Here is a 13,248-nt window from a genome sequence, read left to right on the forward strand (position 1 = left end):
ACGGGGCAGTAATGAAGCGCTCTACTGTACATTCAAATAGAACAAGATATACAAATATGATTCTCAACAAGACAGAGCGCGCGCATCCCGTCCTGTGGTGTGCTTACATTTGCTGAGGAACGACTACAGACCGTGGCAGGCCAGTCACACGAGAGAAGGAGCGAGACACAGAGAGTACAATAGTCAGAATACAGCGTTTGAGTGAGAGTAATCAGACAATAACAGGCAGTTGTAACGGGCGACTAGATTTGGTCGCACATCATCTATTTCCTGTGGACTCCTCAGCCGTGGAGGCAGTGGTGGCTTTGATGTGGCGCGCCTGTGTGTCCACGTGACCGTCAGGCTGCACCGGCTGCACCGTCTCTACCAAGCTGCCGCTGGGCAGCACCACGTAGCGGGCGGCCATGTCTTTGGGCTGCAGCTCCCGTCTGCCCTCCTTACTGTGCCAGATCCCATAGCCAAAATACACAATGAGACCTGGGGGAAAAGAGACATTACAGTGACTCAAAAGTCACGTTTGGGGCAAATGTGTTCTAAAATATATAAACATAAAAAAAAAAGTACCACAGATTTTAAGTTACAATTTCCAAATGAAAAGCTGCAGTGTGTAACTCGTCTGTTGGTCTTCACGAACTGAAACAATATACCACACATGAAACCAGTGTTAAAGCTGTTTGTTAGTGTGTATCTGCGTCATTACCTTGTTTAAGAAGCCCTGAAGGTTCTAAACAAACAGTTCAGCCATAGCTGACAACGCTGTGTTTTATTGTAATCTCGGGCTCAGCGAGATCTCTGAAAAACCCCGGTCCGGTTACGTAAACAGCAGTTCTCCTGAACAGCAGATCCTCCTGCTCCGGGCACTAGTCCGGGCACATCCGGTTGCGTACATTGAACCGCAGAAGAAGAATAACGTCCGTTGTGGAGGTGTTTCACGAGCGACAGTGTCTTCTGACTCTGGGTCTGACTCCGGGTCAAATTCATAAAAGGGACTGCGGCGGGGAGTCGTGACAAAGCTATTTTTAAACAATGTCTTGATAATGAGTAGCAGTGCATCCACGGTTCCAGAGTGGGGAGCTGCGCTTCTGAGAGCGGGTGTGCTGAATATGTCACTTCCAGGTATTGGCCAATCACAAGAGTTAGTTAGTTTATGTGTACTGGTTTTATTTTGGTGGAGGGTTTTTCTGTCTTCCTGTCTGCATTTCATCTGTCTGGTCTCGATGATTCCCTGGTTGTTTGCTCCTGGTGTCAATCACTTCATGCTCCTTTAAATACGCCCTCCTCCCTGTGTTTTGTGCCAGTGTGTCTCGTGTGTTTCGTCATCCCTGGTCAACCTGTCTGTAAGCTGTCCTCGCACTCCTTTACTGGCACAGTGTTGCTGTTGCCTCTAACTGTCTAGATGTCGAGCAAATCACTTACTGTGTGCAGTGCAGGCAACATGAGTCGAGTTATACTGAGGAACACAGACATGTTTCAGCTCCACAGCGGTTTGAATGTGACATAAGTGGGAGTGAAGACCGAGTGAGGCTGTCAAATGTAATACTTCACGAGTGTGAATCTCGTTAACTTGCAACAGTCTGACAGTGGGGTTTAAATGGTTTACTGGTTCAGAGAAGCTTTAAGCCAATGCAGTTAATCATGCTTCCACCATGATCACTCGATTTAAAGCTGCTTAACCACCATCTGCATTGTCACAAGTTTGCTGACCAAAGCTTTGCCCTTTCATTTTTTCTGACAACAGAGATTTTCACACATGCACAACACTATTTTCATTCTATGCAGCTTAGTAATTGATTGATTTCATATTTAATGCTTTAAAGGGACACTGTGTAGTATTTATGGGTTTATATGACCCAAAATCAACTTTTTTATACATATTAGGTGCTCCTGCATTGTCTAGTCGCTGTATAAAATTTTTTGTTTCATTTTCGTAGTGTTTCAAAAAGTCATGTTAAATAACACGGTCGCGGGCCGCTGTTGCATTGCCACGACGCCATGTTTCTACGGGAGCCTGTATAGACAAACCCGAGAGAACAAATCGAGCGCCGAGACGAGGCTGAGAGCGGATCTTTTTACGCGTTTAGAATGGAGGAGCACACGTATTTTACAGCGGATAAAGGAACACCAGTACCCGACCGTACGCCCGCACCACGGAGAAAGACGACGAGGACGACATTTGACTGGCTGAGGATACCGTAGCGCTCAGGATAGGGAGGGGGTGAGCAGAGGAGCAGTTAGTTGTTGTAAATTTCAGCCTCTCCTCTAGATGTCACTATAAACTACTTACTTCACCTATATGTTAAGCTACACATATTTACCTATGGCGATCCACACAGTGAATCGAATCCAGGTTAGAGAGCTGAGCTTCATCATAAGGAATACATTGATGAAGATGCTGGCACCTGGAGTCAGTGGAACCAGAGGTACCTACACACAACAACACTTCAGTCACACAATCACATAACTGACTTCAAATGAAACAATTACAAATGGGATTAAGAGCACATGTAAACTACATATTACAGTGAGGACAGTGAAAGATTCAGCATCCTATTTGACCTTATTTTATGAAGTATAAAAATCCATTACGGCGCTCACCTGGAATGTTTTGTTGTTGGTCTGTGGCTCATGAACCCATATCAGTGCCAGGCTGATGACGAAAGCTAAGCTGAAAATCACCAGCAACATTGCGTAGCTCCAAACGGGCAGCTGCAGCTGTTTTTTACCGAATTCCAGCACAGCACAGAAGGACACTGAGCTCACTATCAGAGTCAGCACACAGAAGGCCACCACCTGGCCCGGTTCACAGTCCCCCAGCAGTCTGCCCAGGTACGGCTCCCAGAAAGCCTTCAGCTGCCCCACCCCACGCCGCTCCATCGTCTTCTGTCTCTCCACCAGCTGGAGTTTGTCAGAGAAGGACTCGTACTGCTTCAGCTCCCCGCTGTCCTCTGTTATAGTCTGGGACTCTGAGTGGGCGAGGGAAGGCTCAGCATTGGGGGTGGGAGACGTGGAAGCAGTTCCTTTGGAGCTGGTCTTCTCAGGCTGGAAGCGCAGCACAATAATACTTGCAGCCACAAAGGTGTATGCCAGGAGAGTGCCAATGGACAGGAACTGAACCAAGGCCTCCAGGTCAAAGATGAGAGCCATGGTGGCCATCAAGACTCCAAACACCAATATAGCATTGACAGGGACTTTGGTGACAGGATTGACGCGTGCGAATATGGAGAAGAACAATCCATCGTCTGCCATGGCATACACGATCCGAGGGAGGGAGATGAGATTACAGAGCAGCACCGTGTTCATGGCTAGAAATGGGAACAGAGACTCGTCATCATCAGAACACAACACGTAACACTGAGCAGATAAATGCACTGGCAGACATTTAAACTTCTCACTCACCACAGATAGAACCGACTGCCACAATCACTCCAGCCCAACTGTAACCACGGCGAAAGAAAGCATCCGACAGAGCTGAGTTTGGGTCCAGCGTGTGCCACGGCACCATGAGGGTGAGCACTGTGGAGACCAGGATATAGGCCGTCGCTGCAAGTCCAAGGGAGATCGCAGTGGCAATAGGAACAGCTTTCTGTGGGTTCTTTGCTTCTTCACTTGAGGACGCAATGACATCGAAACCCACAAATGCATAGAAGCATGTGGCTGAGCCTGCAAGTATCCCAGATAATCCAAACGGGGCAAAGCCTCCTTCTTTCTGGCTCCAGTTGGCAGGCTCAGCCAGTATGAAGCCAAACACTAATATGAAAACAATGACAGCCATACTTATGGTGGAGAAGATATGATTGAGGTAGGAGGACACTTGAACTCCAAAGGAAATGAAGAACGAGGCAATTATTAGGATCCCTGCTGCGAGAAGGTCCGGGTAATGGGCAAGCAATGGCACGTTCCACTGCATGATGTGAGTCTCTGTGAAGTTCTTGATAGCATGGTTAAAAATGGAGTCCAGATAGCCACTCCAGGCGCGTGCCACAGCAGCACCACCAATCATGTTCTCCAGAATCACATTCCAGCCAATGAGAAAAGCCCAGACTTCTCCCACAGACACGTAGGTAAACATGTATGCGGATCCTGTTTTGGGGATGCGAGCTCCAAACTCGGCATAACAAAAGGCAGCCAATAAAGATGCAATACCTGCAAACAGGAAGGATATGACGACAGCCGGCCCGACCATATCTTTAGCCACTGTTCCTGTCAGGACATAAAGCCCAGAGCCCACCATGCCTCCAACACCCAGCAGAGTCAGGTCCAGGGTGGACAGGCAGCGTTTCAGCGACGTGGCCATCATGTCATCATCCAGGGTCTTGAGTCGGTTCAGTCTCTGACAAAGGCGCATCGCCGGCGCGCAGCCTCTTGAGCAAGTTGCCATAGTTACAGAGTTAGACAGACCAGCCGAGTATAAGGGTGTTAGAAGTCACTCTGGATCCATTAACCTGCCTGATAAGATGACCTGGAAGACACAGCACAAGCTCTTTAATCACAATCACAACAGGACGTGTAACAACATAGCGACTTAGCTTGTGTTTTCATACTGTTTTTATTTCATGAACTTTATTTTATCTATTTCATCCACGTTTCTACCTTTGTCACTTTTGGCTACTGTGACACTGCAAATGTCCCCGTGAGGGACAAATAAAGGAATATCTCATCTTGTTTTTATCATATTTCAGCTCCACGCTCAGGACACAAACACAGCCTGATGCCTCTGTTGTATGCATTAGCTGTACAGCGTGACATGTAGTCTGCAGGGTGGGGTCTGCTCTGTTTGGCTGAGAGCTGGTGATGGACATGCACGGCAGGTGCAAGCGGCTTTGCACACAAAAGGTGTTTTTCACGCTTGGCCTTGTCGTTAAATGAATGTGTTAATACAACAGTGACATGAAATATTCAGTATTTTAAATTCTTTCAGTCTCACAGCATGAGGAAATAAATGACACATTATCTCAGGTCCTTTTTCCACTGTGTGGTTTAGAGATTACAACGGAGAGAAACACAACAGCTCCAGAATGAGCAAACAAATAAAACACCAAACACAGGAAGAAACCAAATCACACTCAGGTGAGCAGAGGGCTGCCTTTACCAGGTGAGCGGAGACAAACAAGAGAAACAGGAAAGGTGGCGTTTAATGCAAAAGTAACTACATCCTGACTGCTTGTATTAACAATAATAATAACCGGGGGCAAGTGACAGTAACCTATAATTTATCTTAATTTAGATGTTAATTGTCTGTGGATATAATTACTAATTTAATCTGACTGAATAAACTGATTCGTGTCGCTGTAAATGTACAGACATGTTCAGTGTATTTAATGTTTAGGTTATAAAATGTTGTGGAAACACAAACTGCAGTGTGGAGAGAAACTATGAGTTTCTTACAAAAAGTTATTTTTGTCAGATGTCAGATATTATTACCATGGAAAAGCTACGATCGGTCTTTGACCAGTTTCACACTCTGAGTTTCACACTCTGACACAGACACTGCTGTGTGTATTGTGATGATACTGTGGCACAAATGGACGCTCATCCTCCTCCTTATCATCATCATCATGATCATCAGTGCGGATTCGCCACGACATCTAAAGGCGTCAATGATGTGAGATACGGTGTTGAAATAGAGGAATAGATTATGTAAATGAGTATTATTCCATGATGACTGTCGATAAAGACTCCATCTGTTCCGGATCTGCCTGCTGCCCTCGGCTGTTGCATATGGCGAACACAGGATACCTCCCTCTTAATTACGTAAGGTTTTATTCCCGTGTAGAAATAAACCCTCAGCCATGAAACACACGGCTGCTGCTGCTGCTTCTCACTGTGGTTTCATTTACTACACGGACACGAGCACGAGCACAACACGCCCCGTGCACGCACACAAAAGAAAAGGGACATTTAACGCGTCGTTTTCGTGGAAATGATGAATATTTGATAACAACATGGAAACGGACGCAAAGTGCGGCTCATCATCACACACGTCCTGTCTCCGATATCAGATCTGACGGCGTGAGCTTCGTCATCGATAATAATAATAATCATAATAATCATAATAAGAGAGAAATACCGAAGGCTTTACCTGAACTGTTAAACCTGTCATCCGTGCAGAGAGAAGTTACCGGAGAGCATCGTATGATGATGGAGTACAGGTTCACACGCACACACACACGCACACACACACACAAACACACGCACACAGAGAGAGAGAGGAAAAAAACCGACATGCGCTGGACTTAAAGGTACAGTCCCCTCTGTGACGGGCTATCCCGCTGCAGCCTCCCCACCCACAGGGGGCGCCATGAGTCAGGTCAACTTCCTGCTCACAGCAGCGCCGGATCTTTGAATGGAATTGAATGAATTTAATTTTTCTTCCTTCCCCAGGGGGGAAACACACAACAGCTCAGTTAAGGTAACAAGAGGCGCAGAAATGTGCAATGGCATAATAAGTAAAAAAAAAAAGAAGAAAGACAATGTAAAGATAAGAGTAAAAAATAGGATAAAATAAAATACAATATGGTAAAAAAAACAAAAAAAAAACACTCTAAATATAAGTAAAAAAGAAATAAAACGTAAGATAAGAGTAAAAATAGAATAAAATAAAATATGGTAAAAAACACTATTCTTACTCTACTATAATGTAGAGTAAGAAATAAAGTAGAGATAAGAATACAAATAAGATAAGAATGCACAATATCCAAAAATCTTGAGCCGGATCTTGAGGAGCCGTTCAAAAGACTGCCTCATTTATATGAATTTATTTTTAAGAAGCTAGCCTTGTGGTAATCCATCTGGAAAATAATCACTGGGAGGAATGATAGGGTAAGGAATTATTCAGACTTTGGATATCAGAGTTTGATATATTTTAATTATTGATTATAATTTAATTTAACATGAGCGGACTCAATTTTAAAGCGGACCTAGACCGGAAGTTCCAATTAACGCTGTTTATTAGTGTGTATCTGCATCATTACCTTGTTTACGAAGCCCTGAAGGTTCAAAACAAACAGTTCGGCCACTGCTAAGAACGCTGTGTTTTATTGTAATCTCGGAGTCAGCGAGATCTCCCTTCTGGTTACGTAAACAGCAGATCCTCCTGCTCCGGGCACTAGTCCGGGCACATCCGGTTGCGTACATTGAACCGCAGAAGAAGAATAACGTCCGTTGTCGAGGTGTTTCACGAGCGACAGTGTCTTCTCACCCTGGGTCTGACTCCGGGTCAAAGGTCGTCAAAGGGACTGCGGCGGGGAGTCGTGACGAAACTATTTTTAAACATTGTTAAAACAATGTTTTGATAATGAGTAGCAGTGCATCCACCATTCCAGAGGGGGGAGCTGCGCTTCTGAGAGCGGGTGTGCTGATTATGTTATTTCGGGGTACTGGCCAATCACAAGACAGTTGGGAAGGTTCTACGCTGGCTGGCCAATCACAACACACTCTTCTGGGTGTTGGATTTATGTCTGAAATATCATGGCTAAAAACAAGTTAATGTATGTAAGTAGACCTACATAACTAACATTATGTGCAACAGGACCACTCTATGTGAACTTTAATGCATTCATTGTAAACATTCCACAAGGTGGTGCTATATCCCTCTGCTTTGACAGTGAGATCATTATTTTGGATCTTTGTATACAGTGTGTTGAAGTGTAAATAAAGCTCTTTTCACTTGCTCATCATGTATCACATTTTATAATTGTAGCACAATAAAAACTAAGCAGGCAATGAACAATGAACTTCCAATATATTAAAATAGAAAAACTTTTACAAAACAAGTGTCTTTCAAGTATAACACTGCAGAGGTCCTTTGTAACATTAATGCAAATCTTATGTTATTATAACAATATTTTTAGAAAGATAGAAAAAAAATCTCTGTAAACAAAATAAAAGTGTAACAGAATAAATGACACTGAAATAATAGAGCAGAATCATGCTTTATCATGCTCTCTCCATCTCAGTGGAATAGGAGGAGGAGCTTGTGTGTGCATGCTGTGAGAGTGACAGCGATAAAAAATTGCAATGTTGAGTTCCAATAATTAGTGCTAAAGGTATTGAAATCAATGAAATGACAAGGGTACCTAAATTTATGCACATGCCTTGCACACTTTCTGTAAATCATATAAACTTTATTTCACTTCTCAAATATCAAATATGTTTGTCTCCTTTATGATATATTTAACTGAAATTTATTATCCAAACAACCAATGATTTATAAAGGAAAATCATGAACATTTACAGGGGTGCTCAAACTTTTGCATACCACTGTATACTGTATATATACACACACACACACACACACACACACATACACATGTACACATGTATGTTCGAGTCCCTGTAGGATCTTGGAACAGGTCATGGATGCCATAGTAACACAATCCATCAGCACACACAGAGAACAGGTTGAACCTCAGGTGGTGTACAGAAAACAATGTCTCCTTTGTAGATCACTGGACACCCTTTGGCGTCCCTTAGGGACAACGTCCATTCCACTTTGGATGGAGCAGCTCTTATAGAAACCTCACTCAGTTTATTAGACACCAGAGCTGAGAGCAGGAAACAGATGTGCAGGACATGTTCCGTCCTATGTTCTTTATCTGCAGCAAACTGTAAATAACCTGCTCTGCAGACAACTGTGTACCATCCACCTAACCCTGACTTCCTGTCTGAATTAATTCTCAATGCAGAGAAAGTCATTATCATTCATTATTTCAATATGACATTATGATGAGTATAATCAGGACATTGTTGTCAGGGTGGGATTGAAACTACAGTACATGCACATGATTAACTCCATTAGTTTGACAGGAAAAATAAACATGTGACCAATTCGAGACACCGGTCAAGTTCAGTTCAGCTGCAATTTATTCATTTACTGGTTTCCAATGAAACATTTGTTTCCATGTGAACTGATGACCAGAAGCAAACCTCAGTGGAATCATTTAGAGAGAGTTTACTGACAAAGACTTCCAACAGTGAAAACAACAACATTCCGTTAAGATGTTGTGAGAAAGTATTAAAACGTGTTTCATGAAAGCAGATGTGTAAAAAAAAAATCACTTTGGTTCATACAGTACATCACATTAGTGACTGATTCAATTCCCTTTGTTTGACAGACACTGATGTTTAAACACCACTAAAAATGCTCCAAGTTTAGCTCAACACCTAACAAATAAAGGCACTTTCCACCCTGCTTCTGTTTTACATTCTCTACTGAGGTCAACATCAGCTGGACCACTTTCTCAAGAGTCCAGTCATACTGAACCTGTAAAACCAACTTGTTTTACAAGCATTTTCATGTCAACAATTACAGAATTCAGCTTCATATTGGGTGTGAGGGCATTTGTGCTGTTTTGACTGTATAAACACATACAAATGGAGTTTCCTTTTCATTACAAATGTTGTTTTTAAGTCATCTTTATATGTGTTTGAAGCAAAACAACCATCTTAACTTCACAATGTGTGAAATAGAGGTGCTACACAAGTCAGTTCTCCTTCACTACCTGAAACATCTTTGCATGAAATAATAATAGAAATAGAATTATCTCACTTCAACACTTGAAGATCAACTCTCCCCGTGATGCTTTTGGTGGTGATGACACTCGGTACAGAAGTTCAGCCAGGAAGTGTTGAACAAGAGTTCCAACATTTTCTCTGTTTGTTGCTTCTCACAAACAGCAGTGTCACATGGACTGAAGCACGATGAATCGCACAGAGACCGGGACATGTAAGCTTACGCCACTTATATTCACAGTCGCTCTCATGGAATCCCAGACTGTGACTCCTTCTGTTGAAGCTTCAGGATCAATTCAAGCAGGTTCATCTGCATCGTCAGCTCCTGAAAGAGAGCAACAAGTGAGGACAATCATCGCCATCTGCTGGACATTTGTCTGCATGGAAAAGTAACAGTTTTCTATGCATTTGCATTTTAACTGCAGTAAGTGAACAGACATGGAGGGTTTGTAACCTGAGGATTGGTGGTGATGTAAAACCCAGGGACTCCTGCTTTCTCCAATGTGTTCTGCTGGTCGATAACTTTTTGATCAATTTCTGCTACGATCTTCTTGTCCATCATTCTTTGCTCCTCTCGCACACGCACATCCAGAGCCTGACAACACAACACACAACTATTAGTGAACCAAAAAGCAGATGACAGAACCCTACACCTTTTTGTGGGCAGATGTCTCACCTCGAGCTCTGCTTGTTGGTTTGATTTGAGTAGCCCAAGGTTGTGAGACTTGCACGACAGCAGAGCGTCTTTGTGTTTCCGTAAAAGATCTTGTTTGAGTGCTGCACATAAAACAAATAAAATCAGGCGTTACAGCAATGATTTCAATCTACCGAATTCTTATCTAGACCATATTAATGACTGCATGGTCTCTGTTAAGCAGAGCACCAACCTTGATGTTCACAGTGCAGCTTTTGCCTCTGATTGTACAGATTCTTCTCCGTCAGATGCTGAATATCCAGGAGCCCCTGCACAATCTCATACACTGTCCCGTCTATGAGTGCGAGGGCCAGGTCACTCAGCGTGTTGTAGGACAGACGCTGCTGGAAGGAGCTAAACATGGGGAAATACAAAAACAATTGTCAGCTGAAGGAATTCATTCATTTGTATTTGAGCACAATGGAAAAAGCATCACAAAAAACATAATAATAACTGACATAAATAGACATTAAGCCTGTACAACATTGCAGAGTGTCAGACCTGTGTGTATATATTCAAGCAGGTTCATCTGCATATATATATATATATATATATATATATATGTATATATAGTACATCCATACATATATATACACACATACATATATAATATATGTATAAATATATACAGGGGTGTGCAAACGTTTGGGCACCTCTGTACATTCATGATTTTACTTTATAAATCATTGGTTGTTTGGATAAGAAATTTCAGTTAAATATATCATATAGGAGACAAACAGTGATATTTGAGAAGTGAAATAAAGTGTTTATGATTTACAGAAAGTGTGCAAGAATTATTTAAACAATATTAGACATGTGCATAAATTTAGGCACCCTTGTCATTTTATTGATTTCAATACCTTTAGCACTAATTATTGGAACTCAAAATTGGTTTGGTAACCTCAGTGGCCCTTGACCTCCATACACAAGTGGCAACATGGGAGCCTCAAAACAACTCTCAAATGACCTGAAAACAATGATTGTTCAACATCATGGTTTAGGGGGAGGATACAGAAAGCTATCTCAGAGATTTAAGTTCTCAGTTAATTAAGGCCCGAAGTGGCAGAGCAAGAAAAATCTCAGATAAGCAGAGGCCAAGGATGGTGAGAACAGTCACAGTCAACCCACAGACCAGCTCCAAAGACCTACAACATCATCTTGCTGCAGATGGTGTCACTGTGCATCGTTCAACTATTCAGGGCACTTTACACAGGGGAGATGCTGTATGGAAGAGTAATGCAGAAAAAGCTTTTTCTCTGCACCCGTCACAAACAGAGTCGCTTGAGGTTATGCTAAAGCACATTTGGACAAGCCAGCTTCATTTTGGAGTTATTTGGGCAAAACAAGGAGCGTTATGCATGGCGGAAAAAGAACACAGCATTCCAAAAAAACACTTGCAATCACAGTAAAATTTGGTGGTGGTTCCATCATGCTGTGGGGCTGTGTGGCCAGTGCAGGGACTGGGAATCTTGTTAAAGTTGAGGGTCGCATGGATTCCACTCAATATCAGCAGATTCTGGAGAACAATGTCCAGGAATCAGTGACAAAGTTGAAGTTGTGCCGGGGCTGGATCTTTCAACAAGACAACGACCCTAAACACTGCTCAAAATCTACTAAGTCATTCATGCAGAGGAACAAATACAACGTTCTGGAATGGCCATCTCAGTCCCCAGACCTGAATATTATTGAACATTTGTGGTGTGATTTAAAGCGGGCTGTCCATGCTCGGAAACCATCAAACCTGACTGAACTGGAGATGTTTTGTAAAGAAGAATGTTCCAAAATACCTTACATTTTTCTTTTGTGGTGCCTAAACTTATGCACATGCCTAATTTTGTTTTAATAATTCTTGCACACTCTCTGTAAATCATATAAACTTTATTTTATTTCACTTCTCAAATATCACTGTGTTCTTATTCAAACAACCAATGATTTATAAAGGAAAATCACAAAATTTGCAGGGGTGCCCAAACTTTTGCAAATGTAAGTAGTGAACTGCTAGAGGTAAAAAAAGAAAAGAAGGTAAGGTTACCCAAAAATTAAAACAAGAAAGTCAAGGTGTCAGTGAGCACAGTTTCCTTCACCACCAAGAGGCACTCAGAAACTGGAAGAAACTCTGACAGGAAGAGGTCACAAGAGAATCACAAGACAAGTTTATGAGAGTCAACAGCTTGCGTGACTGACACCTTGACTTTCTTCTTTTCGTTTTTGGGTAACCTTACCTTTTTTTTTTTACCTCTAGCAGTTCACGTCTTACCTTTGTACAATTTCAAGCTATTCATTGGACTTGAATCGCTTGAATTTCAATCAAAAATGGGACACTTTTGACCAGTAGTGTATGTATATTCAAGAGGAAAAAATATGTAGAGTGAATGACTTACTTACTCACTGGATGTATGATAAAGCAACCCTGCTTTATCATACTTCCAGTGAGTGTGTTCATCATACATTCGTATTAATTTACTTCATGGTGGACATGTTTGCTAATCATTGTTGAATTCATTTGTTTTTGGCTGCTGTTCTTTCAGCTGCACCTGAGCCTCACTACTGTGATACCCTCATCATGTCAACATTACCTCGGTAAGTCTTTGACTAAAGTCTGCAGTTCAGACAGCAGGTAGTAATGTCTTTCCTGCTGTTTTGTTGGATCATCGCTGGTGACTCCGGGATAAACGTCCATTCTCCTTCACTGTTAACACACGCACATCATCATCATCATCATCATCATCAACAACAACAACAACAACAATAGCAGAAACACAGTCCATTAGATAGCCTAGCCTAGCCTAGCTGCTATTCTTGGACAAGTCCTCTGCTTTCAAAGTGAAAAATGCCTCCATTAACACAAAATGCGTTATTTTTGCAGACGAACCTGTACTTAATGATGTTTAAACGCAGTTGAAGTGATATATGATACAAACGTGACTGTTGTGAATGTGAATATGCTGGGGTTTTGTCATGGATGTATTTGTTTGTTAGCAGCTAACGTGGATTGCTAACAAGACCCCGAGCTGCTGGCTGCCAAGATGCCTGTCTGTAAAGCG

At 42.4% G+C, this 13,248-nt stretch overlaps 2 protein-coding genes across 2 annotated transcripts; both read right to left on the minus strand.

Moving 5' to 3' along the window:
• Positions 1-259: 259 nt before the first annotated feature.
• On the minus strand, positions 260-4,378 carry slc7a4 (solute carrier family 7 member 4; the record flags this gene model as incomplete). Its single annotated transcript, XM_083902259.1, has 4 exons — positions 260-477; positions 2,316-2,424; positions 2,596-3,302; positions 3,397-4,378. 4 exons carry the CDS (start codon positions 4,376-4,378, stop codon positions 260-262), a joined length of 2,016 nt encoding a protein of 671 aa, XP_083758385.1.
• Positions 4,379-8,919: 4,541 nt separating this feature from the next.
• On the minus strand, positions 8,920-13,202 carry dgcr6 (DiGeorge syndrome critical region gene 6). Its single transcript, XM_083903230.1, has 6 exons — positions 13,077-13,202; positions 12,781-12,893; positions 10,398-10,558; positions 10,187-10,287; positions 9,965-10,105; positions 8,920-9,835 (listed from the first exon to the last, which is right to left on the minus strand). Exons 2-6 carry the CDS (start codon positions 12,882-12,884, stop codon positions 9,758-9,760), a joined length of 585 nt encoding a protein of 194 aa, XP_083759356.1. The 5' UTR covers positions 12,885-12,893; positions 13,077-13,202; the 3' UTR covers positions 8,920-9,757.
• Between the last annotated feature and the right edge of the window lie 46 nt (positions 13,203-13,248).

Source organism: Microchirus variegatus (assembly GCF_963457635.1).
Source record: "Microchirus variegatus genome assembly, chromosome: 16".
NCBI classification, from domain to species: domain Eukaryota; kingdom Metazoa; phylum Chordata; class Actinopteri; order Pleuronectiformes; family Soleidae; genus Microchirus; species Microchirus variegatus.